This window comes from Gambusia affinis, linkage group LG18, assembly GCF_019740435.1.
Source record: "Gambusia affinis linkage group LG18, SWU_Gaff_1.0, whole genome shotgun sequence".
NCBI lineage: Eukaryota > Metazoa > Chordata > Actinopteri > Cyprinodontiformes > Poeciliidae > Gambusia > Gambusia affinis.
This window is the reverse complement of record NC_057885.1, coordinates 10,723,541-10,745,339: the sequence shown is the minus strand read 5'-3', so window position 1 is coordinate 10,745,339 and position 21,799 is coordinate 10,723,541. Positions and strand designations below refer to the sequence as shown.

Here is a 21,799-nt window from a genome sequence, read left to right as displayed (position 1 = left end):
GTGCATGTAAAACTTTCCATTATTATTCTTATTATTCTTCTTATTATTATTATACTTAACCCTAACCCATAAACTTGAATGTTATAAGTTGGAAATTCACAAAGAAGGAAATTTCCCCAAGTTGGAAAACTTTCTTAAGCTCAAAGGTAAAAACTATCTGGAAGACAAAACTTCCTTACAGGCAAGAAAATGTTAAATTTGGCACAAGCAGGCTGCTTTACTTCCTCTAACATGTATTTCCTTATTGGAACTGTCTTCATTTGGCACCAACCAAACGATTACTGGAAACTACCTAACTCGCCGGGTTTTGTTGTTGTGTAACCAAAATGGTTTCTGTTTGCTTGTCGGATCACATCTGATGCGTCCAGAGTGAGAGCAGCAGAAACCAGCAGCCACAATCATTTAGTCATGCAGCTTCCTTCAGCTGCCAGGAGAAAGTTAAGAGATAAGACTTTGGAAATTTATGGTGATTTCCCTGAAGGTGGTGTGATATGCAAGATTAATGTTTACCGCCATGGGCAAGACGTGTTAATAGAAAATATTAGCCTGAAAGTCCTGAAGATACATCTTACAACACAAAATATCAAAAATTGTAAAGGGACAGTGTTTGATCTGATTACTAAAGGTCACCCTTTATGTTTTTATTCAGTCCTGTGAGGCTACAATATTTTTATTTCACTGTTTTATTCACTTTGAATCAATTCACAACAGTAAAAAGTCAATTCGAATCAAAATCAGCTGAATCATACAGATTCCAGTCAAGTGCATACATTACAAGAACTGGCTTTATGCAATTTATGTATTGGTTTCTATGAATTAATAACAAAAAAGTTTTGTTTATAATTCGGGACTTAGAAAATAACATTCTTAGTTCTGTCATCTCTAGACTGACCAGTAAGTCTGATGCACACTAACAAGCCCAGTAGGTGGCACAAATGCACATGAAATTCAGTTTCCATTTTCCAGCACAAAACTAAAATAAATTATGTCGCTGCTAGTTATTCATGCACCTTCATATTTTTGCAAATGTCACATTTGTCAGCATTTCCATTGCAGACTTTAATGTCACATGCGCCTCAAGGCATTAGCATACTTTGCAACACTTTTGGTTCCTCCTTATTCAAAAGTTGCAAATTACGCTTAATACTTAGGGCCGGCCCTTATATCTCAATAAGTTCAAGGCTGTATACGTTAGTATTAACAACATGGCAGACCAAAGGAGGACATCAACTACTGAGAGTAAGAAATCTTGCGTTTTCTGAAAAGCTACCAGTTCCAGGTGGGGAACCATCTTCATGAGACTGTCTTGAGAAAACAGAGACTCTTCAGTCAGAGGCTTCTACAAATTCACTGTAATACAGACTGCTACAAGAGATCTTTCCTGTCAACAGTCATCATTATCTACAATGACTCTTTGAAGAACATGAAATAACAACATTTAATTCCCCTATAGCATTAATTAAATTAGATATTACTTTCATTAAATTTGAGTTTATAAAGATTTCTCTGGAGACAGAAGCAGATATATCACTTTTCTTCGTTGCTTCCTTCCTTTGTGGACTCATCTGAATGTTTCTTCTTCATATCATATCTTTTTGGTTCTGCTTCCAGATCAGTCTCAGGGGAAATGTTCATCCTGTATTCGTCTTCTTTTGCTCCTCTGGTGATTTCCTTCGATGTGGGATTTTGGTCACGTAAAAGAGGTTCAGAGAGGATTGTCGTCTCTTCTTTTGCAGAAACTGATACACCATCCTCCAAGTCACAGTCAACATTTCCTTCATTGTTTATTGATTTTCTGTTGTTGCTGTTGTTAACAGTTGTGATTTCCTCAGTAATTGTTTTTATCATTAATTTAGTTTTACCTTTACCACCAGGAGAAAACTCCCTGATATCTACTTTTGTGGTTTTGTGCTCAAATGCAGCCTGATTTGAACCTTGTCTCCTGACCTCATCGCCCCTTGACCCTTTATTTCTGTAACTCTGAAAGTTTTCTTGTCTTGTTTCTTCGTCTCTATCATCCTCCTGGTTTCCTGTCAGTGTTGCTGCCATCTTAATACTTGTATTTTTTCTGGTTTTCTTCAAATCAAGTTTGTTTTGTGTATCATGACTAGTTTGGACCATTTGTTTAGTGTGTTTCTTCTTTATGACTCCTTCATTTTCATCATAGTAAGGCTCAGGACTGTCAGAATACACTGCCACTTGAGTGTTATCTTGATTTTCTTTCTTTCCTTCATCTGATCTATTTCCCTTTCCTGATTTTTGACTGTTCTGTTTGCTTTTTCCACCTTCATCTACCTTTGGCCAGTCTTGATGAACATTAGTTTTATTAACATCCTCTGTTTCTTGTGTTTTAGAAGCATCGTCTGTCATTTCATTTCTCTTTTGGTGATTATCATCAATATTTGGCTCATTTGGAGTTAATAATCTTTGTGATATTTTACTGAATCCTTTACTCTCAGGATGCTGTGCAGAAAGGTTTTCTATCAAATGCCTGACTTCTTTGCCAATCTGTTCATTTTCTTCTAGTTCATTTTCTTCAGCACTTTCTGTTACATTAAGATCATATCTCATATTTTCACTTGGCAACAGTTTGTTGTTTTCATCAGCTCCTGTTTCCTCTGATGTTCTGATCAGTTTGTTGCTGTTTTCTGTCTCTTGTTTCCTCCTCACTTCATCTGTTCTGTCCTCTGGTGATTCTTGCTGTTCCCAGAGGTTTTTCTGTCTCTCTAATGCTGCAGGTCCAGCACCGTCTACATCATGATTAATGTCTGTCTGCATATTTCCAATATTAATTGGTTCTGGTTCTCCAGCAATTAGACCCTGATTTTGATCTTCCCAACTGATCTGATGTCTGTTTTCCTCCTGCTCCTCTAGATCCTCCATTGTTATGTCTTGAGAATATTTTGTCTCATCCTGACTCAACATTTCAGGTTGTTTCTCTCTGCCTGTTTGTTCTTCATGTAATTTTTGTTCATCTTGATTAATCTCTTCTGACTCATTTATTTCTCTCTTTTCAGGCTTTGCTTCAGTGGATATGTGATCAGTTTTTCCCTCCTCATCAGAAATATTCCCATTAAAAGTTTCTGTTTCATCACCCGGCTGCAGATTCTCCTCCTTTAGACTTTGGTCCTGAATGATGTTTGTGTTGTAATCTCTGACTGAACACGGGTCACTGATGGGACAATCTGCAACTATAACACAAAACATTTTAAATATAGACGTTCTTTCAATTAATCAAATACACTTTTTAAATCTTGGCGAAATTTAATTCAGAATGATAAACTGATTCTCACCTTTCTTTCTATAGAATAAAAGATAAGCTTCTCTGGACCTAGAAGAAGAAATGAATGAAAGAAAACTATTTTATTCAACCAATTAACTAAACCACTAAATTGCAACCATCCACCCTAAACACTAGTAATAATCCCACTAAAGGTTTTGACAATTTCATCATAAACAAACATAACTCAGAGTTTGCAGCACAATGTAGTGGAGCAGCAGTATTTTGTTTTCTTTTGCATCAAATGTTTTACTGTGTTATTAAGCAATTTGAGCAACAAGATATCAAAACCACATTAAATATAAAAACAATTTCAGGTCAGGAACAAATTAGGACACCATATACATGATTAGTGTTTCACTGCTCAGTATTTTGAGGTGCTGCTTTAATTCAGCACCTCAAACATTAAGTATGGGGTGCTAAGAGAACATCATGGAGAGATAATATAGCTGCCTGGTGGCTTTAGAAAGGAAATTATAGCAGCTTATGTCTATCGCCGGTCAACAGAGTGATCTTTATCTCTAGTCCTTCCTGATGTCTTATTTCATCTCTAAACAAGGAATGAAGCAAATCTGAAATGTGTCAAAGAAACAACATACTTAAATAACTGAGTGTATTTGAGATTTTTCAGAAATGTCTGTGAACATTTTGATGTTTTGTTGGTGAAAGAAGCCTGAGTTAAATTGTGTTGAAGTCCAATTTGATCTCAGGTGATCCTTTAATTCACTTCATGGAAAAAGGTTTGCAAAGCCAAGAAAATGAAAAGGTGAAAATCTGTGATGGGATCTTTTGTGCAGTATAATTAAAACAACAGTCATTTCTCTTCAACACTTACGGTACAACGTTCTCATTGTCAGGGAAAGGATTTCTGCCAAGCTGATAGAAGGAAAAAGCAAAGGATTTATATGACTTTTATTTTCCCTTTAATACATTTTTTACAACTTGAATGTTCTTTGATAATAAAAAAAAGCTTTAAAAGGTTTTACCTTCATGACCGAGGAGTCATCAAAGACGAACCATTGATCTCCTTCATCCCTGGACTTGATCACTGCCTGATAATGTCCTCCTCTTAAATCACCAAAATGCTCCACGACTGCATAAAGCTCATATGTCTGATTCTGATCAACATACAAGTACATTCATCAAAATAAAGAAAAACAAAACAACTATTCCTCATTATGACCAGTTCTAAATAAAATACATTGGATATTTTTTTACCTCTGGTATCCTGATGGTGTGAGGAACATCAGCATTACAGTGGATTTTGATGTAAGACATCCACTGATAGCTGAAGTCAAACCTCTTCAGCATCAGAATCAAAACATCTGGATGATGAGTTATTACATATTTCTGGAGGACAAAACATATAGACATAGTTATTAAAAATATTCCTAAAATATTGCTGTATTTCAATTATTTCATCAGGCATCAAAAAAATCTGATCATTTCTAATATTCACTCACTCTGTTGGCGTCAACTTTAGCATCACAGGTTTCACAGTACATCTGGTTATCTCCATTGAATTCTGTCTCTGTGAAAAACTTATTGATGCCGTTTTCCTAAAAGACATGAAACTGAATTTATGTCTAGAACAAAACTCTCAACAAGAAACACTTAACAGCTAAAAGAAAAAAAGATTTTAACTGATTTTACCAAGTTATATGTTGAGACAAGCATTTATCACATTTTGTAATATTTGATACCTCTGTCAAAAACTTAAGCTTAAAAAATGTACATGTAGTCTAGAGTTTTACCCACAGAACAGAAAGTATGTTTATATCTACATGTGAATCAAAATCAAAAATCAAATCAAATTTTATTTGTATACCACATTTAAACAGCAAGTGCTTTAGATCATAACAAACACAAAGTCATGCAACATAGAAACAACAATCAAAACACAACATTAAGTCAAGTTCCATCAATAAATTTGTAATTGATTACATTTCAAATAGAATCCTAAACAGGTCGGTTTTAATTTGAGATTTTAAGGTTACACTTCTTTCCTGATTTATTTTTCAAAATTAAACATCCTATATTTTATGTTGTTCTATTGTGATGAAGGTGTCAGTTACGTTGAACTTTGACCCTTTACAACAGTAAAACATTAACTTGTCAGATTCTCACCACGCTGTAGTTTTCACCAGGTGAATCTTCAAGTTCAAGAGGAAGATGCCAGAACGGACCTTCACTGTCAGTCACTGTCTCACATTTTAAACAAGTGGTCCTGTGACTCAGCCCTCCATGAAAGATCTTAAACACACAAACAAACAAACATTCATTTATAAACATGCATATAAATTAACATTTATGCCTTATAAACAGTATTTGCAACTGGAAATTGTACCTTTGCTGCATCTCCACTGGTTTTCCTTAAGATCCTCTCAAAGTATTCTGCTGCATCTTGTTGTTCATGCACTGGAGGAAGTCAAGACATTCAAATTGTTTTTGATTGACTGTGATGAAATAATCCAAAAATGATAAAACAATGTTCTATTTTTAATTCATAATCATTAACTGTGATAATAAGTTGAAGACAGATTAATTACAATAGTTACAACTACAATTATTATCCAGATTATTTTACAATGAAATGTAAAAAGGGCTCATCATGATCAATTTCATACTGTACCATTGTTGACATCTAGTGCTCTCAATATATTACGTGGATCTGCTGAATAGGACCAATATACTGTCCCTTTCTGTAATTCTTCAAATAATTCTTTTAGAAGATGATCAATGTCGGCCTCTCTGGGACTGGTAAGTCTAAAAAAACACAAGTTAATGTCAAATACACAAGAGTCCTTCAAAATTTCCCCATGACATGTAAATACACAAATCTGCAAAACCAACCTGGTCACAGTTTCTCTGAAATCTTCGGTCATGAACAGAACCTGCAGAACACTGTTCAGGTAGTCTGTTGCTCCATAGTTGACCAGGCCGCGGTACTTAGCTTCTGGAGGATTTAGATTGAAAATATAAATTAAATTTCAGGTAAGATTACTAAATCTACCATCTGTCAGATTTATCTGTTATTTTTGTAATACTTTATATTTATTTAGAGAAGTTTAGTGTTGCTCCAGTCGTGAATAACTGCCTATAAAATCAGACTTTACTGCATGTTTTTGTCTAGAACAGTAAAATACTTGTGGTTGTTCTTCCCATTTCTCTCTCTTAGCTGGTACTGAGTCAGCTGCTCTCATCCGTGTCAACAGGAGCAGAAATATTGCTGATCAGAAGAAGACGTGGACAGGAGTGAGAGACTGATGTGTCCTTATCATCCTGCTGTGTTTTTCTCTCTTTTCCACCTCAACTCTTGATGTTTTTAGAGATCATGTCTGCCAAACTTCAGATTTTGTTTCTTTTCTCATTCCTCACTGGTTCCTCCTTTTACCCCCATCATGCTTCCATTTTACCCTGTTCTTAATGTTGTTCCTGTTTTGTGTCTCAGCTATACATTTATGTTTAATCATCATTTTTCATTAAACCTTCACCATCTATTCAACACCTCCACCTCTCTGCTTACACGTAAACTTCAACCAAACCCAAACATCACAAGTTCATCTATTTGATATCAATGTAAAGATATTTTGATGTGGTCCCAAAGTCTGTTGTTCATAGCATAAAAATTAAAATGATTGTGTTATGACTGGGGTCGTGTAACTTCATTATGCAAATGAGTGTGCAGGTGCCTGTTTCTGATTGGTGCCTGGAGGACGACGGAGAACGTCCGATTGGTGGCTTCCCGGATGTGACGTATATAAAAGCTGCAGACGACTTCTTGACGGATCCCTCCTCGGCTCGTTTCAACCGGCCACACTGTTTGTTTTGTTTGTTAACCCTCTTGGTTGGGAGTTTGTAGGAGTGAGCTGCCATTTATTAGTGATGGTGAGATGAAGCCTCATGAGGCATTGAACCACTTGAGCCAACTGGTTCGAGAAAGGGTTCATTTCTTGAGGCTTCATGTGCACACGAAACCACCTACTGGCCAGGTGTATAATCACAACCAGCTGTATCTTAACACGTGTGATGAATTGAATTTTTGTCTATTATGGCTCTTGGGAATGACTTCACAAAAGGTGAAGAAAAAAAGAGACAAAGAGAGAGAAAGAGATGTATAGAGATAGAGAGAAATATATATACAAAACAATCCTTTCCTGTCCCACAGCTATCTTAAAAATCCTAATATAAAAATTAAGAACTTTAAAACTAACTAACCAATCCTATTTATAATAGTGAGATTATTAGTAAAAAGCTCAAATTAAATAAATAACCCAATTATAAGTCCTGAAATAATAAAGTCTAAAAACATTAAATATTAATCCCAGAAAAATAAATAAAGGGGGAAGGGGGGAAAAATTCATTTTTCCAGAGCAAATCTGCTTATGATGTGTGTGATGATGGTATTGGAGTTCAAGGTAACTCAAGTTAAATCAAGTGGTGAAAACTCACGTATCCTTAATATTAGAATTAAAATTAAAATTAAAAATAGGATAGCTGTGGGACAGGATAGGATTTTCTCTTTTTTCCTTTCTCTGTGTCTCCCTCTCTCTCTGTATATATATATTTTTTCTCTCTATCTCTATATATCTTTCTCTCTCTCTCTCTTTTTCTGTCTGTATGTATCTATCTCTTTCTCTCTGTAAATATCTATTTTTTATTTTTCTGTTTCTCTCTATCTCTAGATCTATATATCTTTCTCTCTCTCTTTGCCTGTGTCTTTTTTCTCTCCCCCTTTCTGTATCTGTGTCTCTCTGTCTCTGTTTCTGTCTCTCTCTCTCTCTCTCTCTCTCTCTCTCTCAGAGGACGAGGAGTTGTGGACGACGTGCGGCGGCCCGTGCTTTCCTATGACTTCCTAGTGAAACTGCCCTATTGGGTGGGGGAAGTTGTAGTGTTTATTTATTTATTCTCCCTACCTGTCTCAAACTAAATAACCACAATCCAAACTATCAAAACTCTATCCACTCTCTCAACTGACCGCAACTCGACTACAACAACCCACATTTTGAATGGAGCCTGTGGGGTTTATAAACCCCGCGCCAAAATCTGAGCCACTTCCCGAAGCAGTCACGTGGTACAGCCGGGCAGCGAGGCTTCGGACGTCATCGTTTTCGGCTCCTCCCCTAAATGAAGCAAGCCTCGATACGCGCTTTACGGAAACGCCCCCTCCATTACTCGACACACGCCTCGAAGCCTAGGCTCATCACGTAACATCACTACCATTTATGTTACCTTAGTTCTTTTCTGTTTTGTTAGTTAGGGAGGTAAGTTTTTGTCATTTGGTTTATTTATTTTCAGTTAGGTAAGTTGATTATTATTCAGACAGTTTCTTTTGTTTGTGGTTTTGGCATTAGCTCATTCTGAAGTTATTACTCCATTTTGTTAAATTTAAATCAAACACATATACATATACATCAATAAATCTCACTATAAAATATTTAACTTGGTCTGTGTTGGCTGCTTGGGATGGGACGAGGAGGGACCTTTCATGTTATGATCTGGCCACCCCTAAACGGGTCGTAACAATTGTTTTAATCCGATGAATAGCTATATATAAAGTATTTGAGTTAAACAGCAGAAAAATATTATTGGTAGACAAATTATCATGTGGTTTAAGAACATGTATACAAAGTTATCAAATAAAACATCTTAGGATTTGAACGTCTCAATGAGCTCAGTTAAATTCATCATCTAAAAATGGAAAGAATATGGAACAGCTGCAAACTTGATGTCACCTGATGGGTCAGGAAAGAAGAGCATCAGAGAAGCAGCCAAAAGCCTGATGGTATCTAAGTTGCAGAAATTTTAGGAGGGTAATGTCTCCGCTAAATGCAGTTTGCATTATTTGTATTGGTATATATGTTATTTTGTGGGAAAAAGATACATTTATGTTTTGACTTTTTTTTTTTTTTGGCTTATTTATTGTAAAAATGCATTTTTTTGGGGGGGGGGGTCATTTTTAAAATTTACATTATTTGAAATACCACAGAATGAATAGTATTCTCTGATTTTATATTATGTCAAGTTACATAATCTCAAACAAATAAATCGGACATTACATTCAAACACTTGGTGCTTTAAATCTCCTTTCACATTTGCTTAATACTGACTTCGTTTTATGTGGACAACTTTTGTTGACGCTTTTTACGTCTACTGCAGTATCATATTAGTGAAGTAACGCTACTCTTGTTTGATTACAGCACTTCTCTTTTCTTGCAATAATTATTACTCAGAACATGAAGGAGGTTTTACCTGCAGGTTTTTTCCACCAGCCGCTCATTTTTTCTTCTCCCTGGCGATCGGCTCATCTGCAGTGGCGCAGCTGCGACAAAATCAATGTGTCAAGAGCAGTTCTAATTTGAGATATAAAAAAACAATCAAAGGCGGAAGAAAACAATGAACGTACCTTAATATTAAAACTTTGACCTCCACCGGAAGCAAAAACCCCAACTTCTTTTAGTCGCTCAATCTTCGGAGTACTTTGTTTTTCTGAACACTTTCTCTTTCTCTTCTAAAGTGTTATGCTGTGATCATGTTACATTCACGTGCCTTCGGACATTTTGCATTTTAAAAATAATTTAAAAAAGAAAAAAAACAGCTCGTTGAAATCGTGTCAAAACGTTGATACACAGACGGTGTTTCCCTCTGTAAACAGTTTGACAAACTTTCTCGAAAGGCCACTAAAAGTGACATTTTGGACTAAATTAAATGGAAATTGAGTAGAATTCAGTTTTTATTTTATTTTATAAAAACTTTTTGGTCTTTCGACGCAATCACATCTCTAGGAAGGTTGTCATTCCTCTGGGCTGAGCATAGCTTTCACTGTTGCTGGTTTTATATGGTGACAGTACTATTAATTAAAAAAAATATATAATTTAAATAGCTGACATTTTTTGCTGACGTTTTTATAGGTGGTGCAGACTTTTTGTAGCAGAGTGGTTCAACATGTCAATATATCATCAGGTGGTTTCAGCAACTAAGAAAGTTCTTTAAAACCACTGCAAAAACAATACAGTAACGTAGAGATAATACAAATATAATTTGAACTTTTGAATACTTAAGTTTTTTTAAAATATGTGTACCTTTCACTACTTAAGTATTTTCAAAAGTAAGTTATTCAGTACTTTAACTTGAGTAAAGTTTTGAGGGAGCAATTTTTACTTGTAGTTGCGTAATATTTGACCATAAGTATCAATACTTTTATTCAAGTACTATAGCTGAGTACTTTGTCCAACACTGGAAAATACATAAAAATTAAGATAAAATATTCTGTATCAGTTTTTAAATAATTATTGCAGGTGTTGCATCACATGTCAAATATTTGACCACAACTGTTCAAATGTCAGGGATGATCAAAACAATAGTCTGTATTTGTCATGTTTTCTATTGATTTGTTGTAGCTGTTTTGTAGAAAACAACTCGGACATTTAATAAAAAAAGAAACTGATCTGTTAGGTTTTTTTTTACACAATTTATTGCAGAACACAATACTAGAAATCAAAGTTAAAATAGAAAAAGAGCACAAATGTTAACATTGACAGATAAAACAAACAAGCCAAAGAGAATTTATGAAAAACATTAAATTTAGCTGATATTATTTACAAGCTTTGTAAAAAAAAAACAAAAAAACAACAACAACCTTTCACTGTATCTCTTTGTAATTTCTTGTCTCCAGACTTATAAAGGCCTTCAGGAAAACTTAAGGAGCAGCAAACAATGACTGCTATTAAAACACATTTGATGTCTTTTCATTTGATTCCTGATTTGCGTTTTTCATATCCTAGAAATAAAAAAACAAAGAAGTGTCACATTTTTTTGTTGCTTCCTTCCTTTGTGCTCACTGAATCACACAGGTGCACCTACATGAACGTTTCTTCTTATCATGTCTTGCTTGTTGTGCTTCCAGATCAGTCTCAGGGGAAATGTTCATCCTGTATTCGTCTTCTTTTGCTCCTCTGGTGATTTCCTTCGATGTGGGATTTTGTTGGTCACGTAAAAGAGGTTCAGAGAGGATTGTCATCTTTTCTTTTGCAGAAACTGATACACCATCCTCCAAGTCACAGTCAACATTTCCTTCATTGTTTATTGATTTTCTGTTGTTGCTGTTGTTAACAGTTGTGATTTCCTCAGTAATTGTTTTTATCATTAATGTTTTACCTTTACCACCAGGAGAAAACTCCCTGATATCTACTTTTGTGGTTTTGTGCTCAAATGCAGCCTGATTTGAACCTTGTCTCCTGACCTCATCGCCCTTTGACCCTTTATTTCTGTAACTCTGAAAGTTTTCTAGTCCTGTTTCTTCGTCTCTATCATCCTGCTGGTTTCCTGTCAGTGTTGCTGCCATCTTATAATTTGTTTTTTTTTTGGTTTTCTTCAAATCAAGTTCGTTTTGTGTACCATGACTAGTTTGGACCATTTGTTTAGTGAGTTTCTTCTTTATGACTTCTTCACTTTCATCATAGTAAGGCTCAGGACTGTCAGAATACGCTGCCACTTGATCCTCTCCTGTCCTGTCAGAGTTACCTTGATTTTCTTTCTTTCCTTGATTTGATCTGTTTCTCTTTCCTGTTATCTGACTCTTTTGTTTGCCTTTTCCACCTTCATCTACCTTTGGCCTGTCTTGATGAACATTAGTTTCATTAACATCCTCTGTTTCTTGTGTTTTAGAAGCATCGTCTGTCATTTCATTTCTCTTTTGATGATTATCATCAATATTTGGCTCATTTGGAGTTAATAATCTTTGTGATATTTTACTGAATCCTTTACTCTCAGGATCCTGTGCAGAAACGTTTTCTTTCAAATGACTGACCTCCTCACCAATCTGTTCATTTTCTTCTAGTTCATTTTCTTCAGCTCTTTCCGCTTCATTTTGATTATATCTCATATTTTCACTTTGCAACAGTTTGTTGTTTTCATCAGCTCCTGTTTCCTCTGATGTTCTGATCAGTTTGTTGCTGTTTTCTGTCTCTTGTTTCCTCCTCACTTCATCTGTTCTGTCCTCTGGTGATTCCTGCTGTTCCCAGAGGTTTTTCTGTCTCTCTAATGCTGCAGGTCCAGCACCGTCTACATCATGATTAATGTCTGTCTGCATATTTCCAATATTAATTGGTTCTGGTTCTCCAGCAATTAGACCCTGATTTTGATCTTCCCAACTGATCTGATGTCTGTTTTCCTCCTGCTCCTCTAGATCCTCCATTGTTGTGTCTTGAGGATATTTTGTCTCATCCTGACTCAACATTTCAGGTTGTTTCTCTCTGCCTGTTTGTTCTTCATGTAATTTTTGTTCATCTTGATTAATCTCTTCTGCCTCATTTATTTCTCTCTTTTCAGGCTTTGCTACAGTGGATATGTGATCAATTTTTCCCTCCTCATCAGAAATATTCCCATTAAAAGTTTCTGCTTCATCACCCGGCTGCAGATTCTCCTCCTTTGGACCTTGGTCCTGAATGATGTTTGGGTTGTAATCTCTGACTGAACACGGGTCACTGATGGGATAATCTGCAACTATAGCACAAAACATTTTAAATAAGTAATAATACATTCTTTCAATTAATCAAATACACTTTTTAAATCTTGGAAAAATTTAATTCAGAATGATAAACTGATTCTCACCTTTTTTTCTATAGAATAGAAGATAAGCTTCTCTGGACCTAGAAGAAGAAATGAATGAAAGAAAACTATTTTATTCAACCAATTAAATAGGCAGAAAGTTTGTCTAGATTTGGTCAACAGCATTGGACTGATCTATAACTCTAGTCCTTCCCTAGGTCTTATTGCATCTGTAAAGAATAAATGAAACAAATCTGAAATGTGTCAAAACAACCTACTTCTTGTGCAGTTTAATTAAAACAATTATCTCTCTTCACTTACTGTGCAATGTTCACATTGTCAGAAAAAGGACTTTTATCAAGCTGACAGAAAGAAAAAGCAAATAAATTATTTGATTGTTATTTTTCTTTTAATGCATTTTTCACAACTTGAATGTTGAACATAATTTTCTGACAATATCAAAAAAAAGCTTTTCCTAGTCTTACCTTTGTGACTGAGGAGTCATTAAAGACGAACCATTGGTCTCCTTCATCCCTGGACTTGATCACTGCCCAGTAATGTCCTCCTCTCAGATCACCAAAATGCTCCACGACTGCATAAAGCTCATATATCTGATTCTGATCAACATACAAGTACATTCATCAAAATAAAGAAAGACAAAACAACGATTCCTCTTTATGACCAGTTCTGAATAAAATATATTGTATTTTTTTTTACCTCTGGTATCCTGATGGTGTGAGGAACATCAGCATTACAGTGGATTTTGATGTAAGACATCCACTGATAGCTGAAGTCAAACCTCTTCAGCATCAGAATCAAAACATCTGGATGATGAGTTATTACATATTTCTGGAGGATAAAACAGATAGACATAGTTATTAAAAATATTCCTAAAATATTGCTGTATTTCAATTATTTCATCAGGCATCAAAAAATCTGATCATTTCTAATATTCACTCACTCTGTTGGCGTCAACTTTAGTATCACAGATTTCACAGTACATCTGGTTATCTCCATTGAATTCTGTCTCTGTGAAAAACTTATTGATGCCGTTCTCCTAAAAGACATGAAACTGGATTTATGTCTAGAACAAAACACTCAACAAGAAACACTTAACAGCTAAAAGAAAAAAAAATTTAAACTGATTTTACCAAGTTATATGTTGAGACAAGCATTTATCACATATGGTAATATTTGATACCTCTGTCAAAAACATAAGCCTAAAAAATGTACATGTAGTCTAGAATTTTACCCTCAGAACAGAAAGTATGTTTATATCTACATGTGAATCAAAATCAAACATCAAATCAAATTTTATTTGTATACCACATTTAAGCAGCAAGTGCTTTAGATCATAACAAACACAAAGTCATGCAACATAGAAACAACAATCAAAACAACATTAAGTCAAGTTCCGTCAATAAATTTGTAATTGATTACGTTTCAAATGGAACCCTAAACAGGTGGGTTTTAATTTGAGATTTTAAGGAAGGGGCTGCACAGTGGTGCAGTTGGTAGAGCTGTTGCCTTGCAGCAAGAAGGTCCTGGGTTCGATTCCCGGCCCGGAGTCTTTCTGCATGGAGTTTGCATGTTCTCCCTGTGCATGGTGGGTTCTCTCCGGGTTCTCCGGCTTCCTCCCACAGTCCAAAAACATGACTGTCAGGTTAATTGGTCTCTCTAAATTCTCCCTAGGTGTGAGTGTGTGTGTGCATGGTTGTTTGTCCTGTTTGTTTCTGTGTTGCCCTGCGACAGACTGGCGACCTGTCCAGGGTGAACCCCACCTATTGCACCAGCAACCCTCCCGACCCCATTAGGGACAAGAGTTATTAGAAAATGGATGGATGGATGGATGGATTTAAAGGAAGTCAGTGTTTCAGCTGTTTTACAGTTTTCTGGAAGTTTGTTCCAGATTTGTGGTGCATAGATGCTAAATGCCGCTTCTCCTCGTTTGGTTCTGGTTCTGGTGATGCAGACCAGACCAGAACCAGAACCTGAGAGGTCTGGAAGGTTGATACAACAGCAGCAAATCTTTAATGTATTGTGGTGATAAATCATTCAGTGATTTATAAACTAACAACAGTATTTTAAACTCTATTCTTTGAGCTACAGGGAGCAAGTGGAGGGACTTTAAAACTGGTGTTATGTGCTCTATCTTCCTGGTTTTAGTGAGAACACGAGCAGCAGCATTCTGGATCAGGCTTCATTATTTATTTATTTATTTTTTTACCCCTGTAGGGCTCTTTTGTGGGCTCTAGTGTCCCTTATATGACAGTAGGCTGACAGGAAAGGGGAAAGGAGAGAGGGAAAGACATGTGGCAAATATCGTTGGGTCCGGGAGTCAAACCTGCGACGGCCGAGTCGAGGACTCAAGGCCTCCAAATATGGGTCGAACTACGCCACCATGGCACGCCCAGGATTGATTTTTTTTAATCAGATCTGTGAAGACGCCAGGCTGGATTAAGTTTAATTTCAACTTCTATTTGTAAGTAAAATAGGGAAAATGACAGCTCACTCTTAAAAACCATTAAAACCATCTCCATGGATTTCCAGCATTTGGATGGTAAAGTGGTGCATTTACTGCTGTCCTTTGTTCAGTTTTTCAGGCAATAAGGAAGTTTAAAAGTAACGCCCTGATCTATAATAAACTTTGCGATAAGGAAACATCGCAAAACGTTCCTACAATGTGCTGTGGTGCAGTTAAATCCATTTGCTAACCATCAATGGTCAGTTTCTTTATTTTTATATCACCAGCTTGGATTTCAAAGCCAAAATCCAGAGTATAAATATAACTAAATTACACTTTTTCCTGATTTATTTTTCAAAGCTAAACATCCTATATTTTATGTTGTTCTATTGTGACAAAGGTGTCAGTTTCGATGAACTTTAACCCTTTACAACAGTAAAACATTAACTTGTCAGATTCTCACCACGCTGTAGTTTTCACCAGGTGAATCTTCCAGTTCAAGAGGAAGATGCCAGAACGGACCTTCACTGTCTGTCGGTATCTTACATTTTAAACAAGTGGTCCTGTGACTCAGCTGTCCATGAAAGATCTTAAACACACAAACAAACAAACATGCATTTATAAACATGCATATAAATTAACATTTATGTCTTATAAACAGTATTTGCAACTGGAAATTGTACCTTTGCTGCATCTCCACTGGTTTTCCTTAAGATCCTCTCAAAGTATTCTGCTGCATCTTGTTGTTCATGCACTGGAGGAAGTCAAGATATTCAAATTGTTTTTGATTGACTGTGATGAAATAATCCAAAAATGATAAAACAATGTTCTATTTTTAATGCATAATCATTAATTGTGATAATAAGTTGAAGACAGATTAATTACAATAGTTACAACTACAATTATTATCCAGATTATTTTACAATGAAATGTAAAAAGGGCTCATCATGATCAATCTCATACTGTACCATTGTTGACTTCTAGTGCTCTTAATATATTACGTGGATCTGCTGAATAGGGCCTAATTACTCTCCCTTTCTGTAATTCTTCAAATAATTCTTTTAGAAGATGATCAATGTCGGCCTCTCTGGGACTGGTAAGTCTAAAAAAACACAAGTTAATGTCAAATACACAAGAGTCCTTCAAAATTTCCCTGTGACATGTAAATACACAAATCTGCAAAACCAACCTGGTCACAGTTTCTCTGAAATCTTCAGTCATGAACAGAACCTGCAGAACACTGTTCAGGTAGCATGTTGCTCCATAGTTGACCAGGCCGCGGTACTTGGCTTCTGCAGGATTTAGATTGAAAATGTCAATGAAATAGCAGAACTGACTGTCAGAAATTAGTCAAAGATCTTCTGTTGCATAAAATGATTTAAAAAAAAAACAGCAATAATATAGCAAGTCATTATTTTTCATTGAAACAACTCTTTGATATCAGAATGAGGTCAATTCTGTTGTTCATATTAAAATAATGAAAAAGACTGACTGCTTGTCATCCAGAAATACCCACACCGATGATCTGTTCACCTGTATTTATCATACATGTATTTAAGAAAGAGCCAAAGTTCAGCTTTACAAAAGAGCAGTTTTGACATGGTGGTTAAAATGAAGCATGGTTTGATTATTATTATTATTTTACAATTACAAATCTAAAAAGAATACTCTGCATATATATTTACTCTTAATCCCAGAAATAAAATCCAGTGCCCTCATCTGCCTTGAGAAGTCACCCAGCTTGTAAATAGTTTCCTATCAATTTAATCTCAGTATAAATCCAGATGCTAGGTGAGAACCAGACTGGGGCGGCATTGACTCAGGAGTTGATGCCGCATCTTCTGGTGATGGTGGCAACGGCAGTAGGATTTTGTCCTGTAATCGGTGGGTCACCGGCTTGACCCCCATCCACTTCACTCACCTTGTCTGGCAGCAGTAGCATGGCAGCCTCATCTCTGTGGCTACTAGACGCCACACACACCATGTGTGCATGACTGGTAATGACTGATTTAATAAAAACCATCTTTCAGTGTCTTGAAAAGCGCTCCATAAGTGTGTTTGTGTGTGTGTGTGTGTGTGTGTGTGTGTGTGTGTGCGTGTGCGTGCGTGTGTGTGCGTGTGCGTGCGTGTGTGTGTGTGTGTGTGCTGTGGTGGTCAAGTGACGACACTTAATTTCCAATTTCACTGTTGTGTCTTTGTACAACGACAATAAAATATGTCTAAGTCTATAAGTCTGATGTCATTTCTAACTGGTGAGTTGCCAGTTTAAACAATGCACCACATTTAGTATGCATTATATATAATAAAGCCCTTTATGGAGTCCGGGGACTCCGAGGCGCTTCACACGACATTCAGTCATTCACACATTCATAAGCTGATGGTGGTGAGATATACTGTAGCCACAGCTGCCCTGAGGCAGAATGACAGAACCAAGGTTGCCATACAATTGTTGCCACCACCTTCCAACAGGGAAACAATAACAGTAACAATAATTCAACAATAACAATAATCCTAAATAACAGCCAGAATCAAAACAAGCATCAAGCATCTCTATTCAATCTGAGTGAGAAGGAGCTGTTTTGCAAAGAGGAATGGAAAAATCTGACTATAGATCTGCAAAGTTGGTAGGAATACAACAACGATACCTGTGTAACTGCAGCGAAGAGTTGGCTTACTTGTGATTCCAAATGCATGGCACACATTCAGGGTTTTATTTGTACAAACATTAGAAAGCCATGAATTATTTCCCTTCCACCTAACATTTGCACACTAAGTTGTGCTGATCTGTCGCAGCTCCCAAAACTCCCAACAAAATACCTAGTAGTTGTAATGTGACAAAATAAAATTCAGGGATTATGAGGTACACAATGCCAAATATTTTATGATAAGAGGTGAAAGGTAATGAGTTACATTTACTATGGTGAATTTTTGTTTTATTGCACAATGTTTGTTTGCTTTTTTTACTTAAGTAACTGTATTATAGATGTAACAGTTCTATTACTTAAGTACAATTTCTGGTTGTACTATCCAACCCTGTGCATCTGAATTTTCGGAAGGTAATTAATTTATACAGAAAATTTCACCATTTGATGTAGTTTGCATTGAAAGAATTTGTTGATGTGTTTATTTTGTGGGAAAGTGTTCTGTGATTTATGTTTAATTACATCATTGCAAGCCAATAAACTGGATGGTATCTTCAAACACTTAATATTTTAAATCTCCTTGCACACTTACTAAATTAAATTCGGAATTTTTTTGTTTAGGCTATATTTTACTTTTACTTGAGTAATGTATTTGTGAAGTAACGCTACTCTTGTTTGATTATGACACTTATAGGCTACTCTTGTCATAATTACTGAGGATATTAAACAAGTTTTACCTGCAGGTTTTTTCCACCAGCCATTCATTTTTTCTTCCCGCTGGTGATCCTCCTATCGGGAGTGGAGGCTGCAACAAAGTCGAGAACTCAAATGTAGATCTAATTTCGGGATAGCAAAATCTCAAACGCAAAAGAAAACAAAGAACTTACCCTGAGATTTACACTTTTGTTGACATCCACTGGATACAAAAACCCAACTTCTTTTAGACGCTGTCGGACATTTCTTACACGTTAACGTGTAATTAAAGCTCTGAATACTTTCTGTTTCTCTTCTCATTAAGCCCAACACTATGTTGCATTCAGGGACGGTCGGACATGTTGAATTACAAAAATCATCAAAAAATAGAAGAGAAATAATCGAAACTTTTTGATTTCATGTTAAAACTCTTATAAAACTCAGATTGTGATTCAGACGTGGAAATGACGGCGAGTTTTATTTTAGCTTAAGACAAAATGTCGAGTGGAATATAATAGTATTTCGTTTACAACACCACATCTTGCCCTTTGGAGTAATATACTGTCTGTCTGTATACTTAGACTCCCTTAAAGAGACAAGTTTATTAAGAGTCCGCCAGAGATGATTCTGAAATGACGGACATGATATTTAAACTATTGTAACTTCCTGTACTTTTGTGGAGGATGTGCGATGCATTTTGAATGCATTAAAGTTTTGAACATGAGGTTACCACAGTGATTTGATCTAAGGTAACACATTTGACGGGTTGTGAATCAGACTGTCATGACACCGTCATAAACAACATAACAACATGTCATAGACATGAGAAAGTCTTCATGAATATTTATGACTGTTGTCATAAAGTGTCATTCGGTAAATCATGACACTTTTAATACGAAGTTGACATTATTCAAAATGTCTTCGTTATGGCAACTTGACATTAAACCAAGAAATCATGATCTTAATTTGTTATAAAAGTATTACTGATTAAACTTAAAAAAATATGTAGCTTTATCTGGTAATATTATGTTGCTCTGCCATTTTGTTTAGTCTTAAATTTCTAATTGATCTGAAGTTTTACAGCAAGATGTCTACAAAGCACTTACCAACTTTGCTTCTGAAAGATTATTTAAGGCTGTTTTAAGTAGTGAAATACACCATCTCCATCAGTGCACAATAGCACCTGATAGGATTTGGATTCAGCAGTGAACGACAGAATATTGTAGCATAAAACTGAAAACTACATTTTGATCCTCTAGTCTGTTTTCTTGAAATAAATACTTCCTGAGTCATGGTTATGTTTGGCATACAGTCCAAGTGTCAGCACAAGAAAAGTGATATCAAATTACATAAAGTATGTTTATTTAATGCAACAGTTGAAAACATTTGAACATCTGAAGTGAATACACAAAAAACATTATCAGTAATTTTTTTTGGCAATGATTATAGCTTTCATATTTGTAAACAAGAGTCGGGAGTGAACAGGATTCCCTGCAGTAGGCGGCAGCAGCAACGGCAGTAAAAGAAGAAGATCCAAATGGTCCTAGTTACGCCATCTGTCCTCCAGGAACCTTGATCACCAGCTGGATGACGGACATGTGCTGGATCCCGTACTCAGACAGCAGCGTATTGTCTCCTTCCAGGTGCTTGTCCGTAAAGATCAGCCGCAGGTTCTCCTCTCCTGTAAAAAACACAAACAAGAAAGAGCACACAGATATAAAATAGATTTTTACAAATATTACACATGTTCTGTAATCAAGATGAATCCCTACATTTGTTTTGGAGAGTTGTTTGTTTGTGTGAACAATGGTAAGAAGTGAAAGTAAAAAATATGCAGAGGAGACAAAATTATTTCCAAACTCAAATCTAAAGCTAATTTTAAAGGTCATAAAAGAAGATCAGATAGCAAGTTTTTTAAACCTTTGTATTGTTGTCGTAGCAGGAATTTACACGTAAAAGTTTAATATTGAACCATAATTAATCTGGATCTTCATTCTCAAAAGTATCAAGTTGCTGATATAAAATGTTACTTCTACAGTTCTTTTTCTTTGCATTGATTCCTGAGGACCAACAGAGTCCAGATGGTGACATTGTCAGTGACTCAGCATATTTTACTTTACATCTCCAAACCCCCTTTACCTAAAAGAAACACCTGCCAGGCAGTTTTGGACTTTTGACAATAGAAAATAGGTTTAGTAAATTACACACAATGCAGATGCACTTTAAACGCATCAGTTGGATTATTTATTTATTTACCTGAAACAGTATTAATGGTAGAGTTAATACTGAGCTCTACCATTAACACTGATAAGCCAACAAGGGAAAACACGAGTCACCATCGAAATTTACTTTCAATTTTGATTTGCAAGCAACGTTTCGTAAAACACGTTTGCTGTTTAAGGGTGAGGTCCCTCTGAATTGGGTAAACGTATTCTCCTTTAACAACGTGCTTTATTTGACAAAAACGAGCATTAATCTGTTTCCATGGCCACTTAACCCAACCTGTCGATCAATAAAGCTGATAAAGTTGGAAAAGAAGTAGCTTACGACCTGCTGGCAGACAGATAGACGTAGAGAAAATACACCAGATATATTGAATAGTTTACCACCTTCCAAATTGATTCTGCCATTACCGAGTCAAGTCTTCTCTTCATTTACCTACCTGCGGTCTGAGGAAGTTTCTCCGCTATCTTTTCCTTCAGCTGTCGCACCGTCATTTTCTGCATCTGCTCCTCGGTGTTGCAGAGGTCAATCATCAGCTTCTCTCCTCTCAGCCCATGAACCACGACCTGGTAGATTTTCCCCATCTTCCCGCAATCTGCGCTGCGCTCCTTTCTGGCTCTCTGTCCCAACAGCTGACAGAAATGCGGGCAAACAGTCACAGGATCTGACGTCAGACCAGTCTTTACTTTCTATTTTCTGTTTTACACAAAGCAGGACTCTTGCTGTTTTTATTCTTTCAGTTTTGATTATCTTCTCTCACATGACCTGCTAATTTCAACAAGCTGTTTTTCAGATGGTGTATTTTGAAAAGCACATTCAACACAGTGCTGCACTGTTTTATCTCCTATATAGCCTATTTGTATTGCTTTAGATGATAATAACAATTGAATAAATAAATTACGTACATCTGGGGAAAAAGAAGCTTTATACTCATATAGCCTACTAATT

At 36.0% G+C, this 21,799-nt stretch overlaps 2 protein-coding genes and 1 long non-coding RNA gene across 5 annotated transcripts; all 3 read right to left on the bottom strand.

Annotated features, from left to right (window-relative positions):
- Positions 1-97: 97 nt before the first annotated feature.
- On the bottom strand, positions 98-18,925 carry si:ch211-212k18.13 (probable ubiquitin carboxyl-terminal hydrolase creB). Of its 3 annotated transcripts, none has more exons than XM_044097252.1 (12): positions 18,823-18,925; positions 18,673-18,740; positions 16,483-16,585; positions 16,262-16,395; positions 15,977-16,047; positions 15,757-15,882; positions 4,744-4,839; positions 4,499-4,630; positions 4,267-4,398; positions 4,116-4,156; positions 3,294-3,331; positions 98-3,191 (listed from the first exon to the last, which is right to left on the bottom strand). In XM_044097252.1, exons 2-12 carry the CDS (start codon positions 18,698-18,700, stop codon positions 1,528-1,530), a joined length of 2,565 nt encoding a protein of 854 aa, XP_043953187.1. In that variant the 5' UTR covers positions 18,701-18,740; positions 18,823-18,925; the 3' UTR covers positions 98-1,527. The 3 variants fall into 3 exon arrangements, with proteins under 3 accessions (XP_043953187.1, XP_043953185.1, XP_043953186.1); XM_044097251.1 differs by lacking the exons at positions 15,757-15,882; positions 15,977-16,047; positions 16,262-16,395; ... (1 more) ...; positions 18,673-18,740; positions 18,823-18,925 and adding exons at positions 5,408-5,533; positions 5,628-5,698; positions 5,913-6,046; ... (1 more) ...; positions 9,533-9,602; positions 9,687-9,797 and having other exon boundaries at positions 99-3,191; XM_044097250.1 differs by having other exon boundaries at positions 16,262-16,585.
- On the bottom strand, positions 10,730-11,797 carry LOC122820082. Its single transcript, XR_006368727.1, has 2 exons — positions 11,144-11,797; positions 10,730-11,060 (listed from the first exon to the last, which is right to left on the bottom strand). It is a non-coding gene; the product is annotated as an uncharacterized LOC122820082 (long non-coding RNA).
- Positions 18,926-19,973: 1,048 nt separating the features above from the next.
- Positions 19,974-21,521, bottom strand: zgc:194655 (uncharacterized protein LOC794380 homolog). The gene is made up of 2 exons (XM_044097249.1): positions 21,291-21,521; positions 19,974-20,309 (listed from the first exon to the last, which is right to left on the bottom strand). The coding sequence occupies exons 1-2, from the start codon at positions 21,433-21,435 to the stop codon at positions 20,176-20,178; spliced, it is 279 nt and encodes a 92-aa protein (XP_043953184.1). The 5' UTR covers positions 21,436-21,521; the 3' UTR covers positions 19,974-20,175.
- Between the last annotated feature and the right edge of the window lie 278 nt (positions 21,522-21,799).

Bases quoted from the DNA above. Each gene is read 5' to 3' on its own strand.
- si:ch211-212k18.13 (XM_044097250.1), bottom strand. From the start codon at position 18,700: ATGAATGGCTGGTGGAAAAAACCTGCAG. The intron at 16,586-18,672 runs GTAAAACTTGTT...TAAATCCTGCAG, and splicing joins CTGGTGGAAAAAACCTGCAG to AAGCCAAGTACCGCGGCCTG. The intron at 3,192-3,293 runs GTGAGAATCAGT...TTTGTGTTATAG, and splicing joins TTTATTCTATAGAAAGAAAG to TTGCAGATTGTCCCATCAGT.
- zgc:194655 (XM_044097249.1), bottom strand. From the start codon at position 21,435: ATGGGGAAAATCTACCAGGTCGTGGTTCATGGGCTGAGAGGAGAGAAG. The intron at 20,310-21,290 runs GTAGGTAAATGA...TGTTTTTTACAG, and splicing joins GAAACTTCCTCAGACCGCAG to GAGAGGAGAACCTGCGGCTG.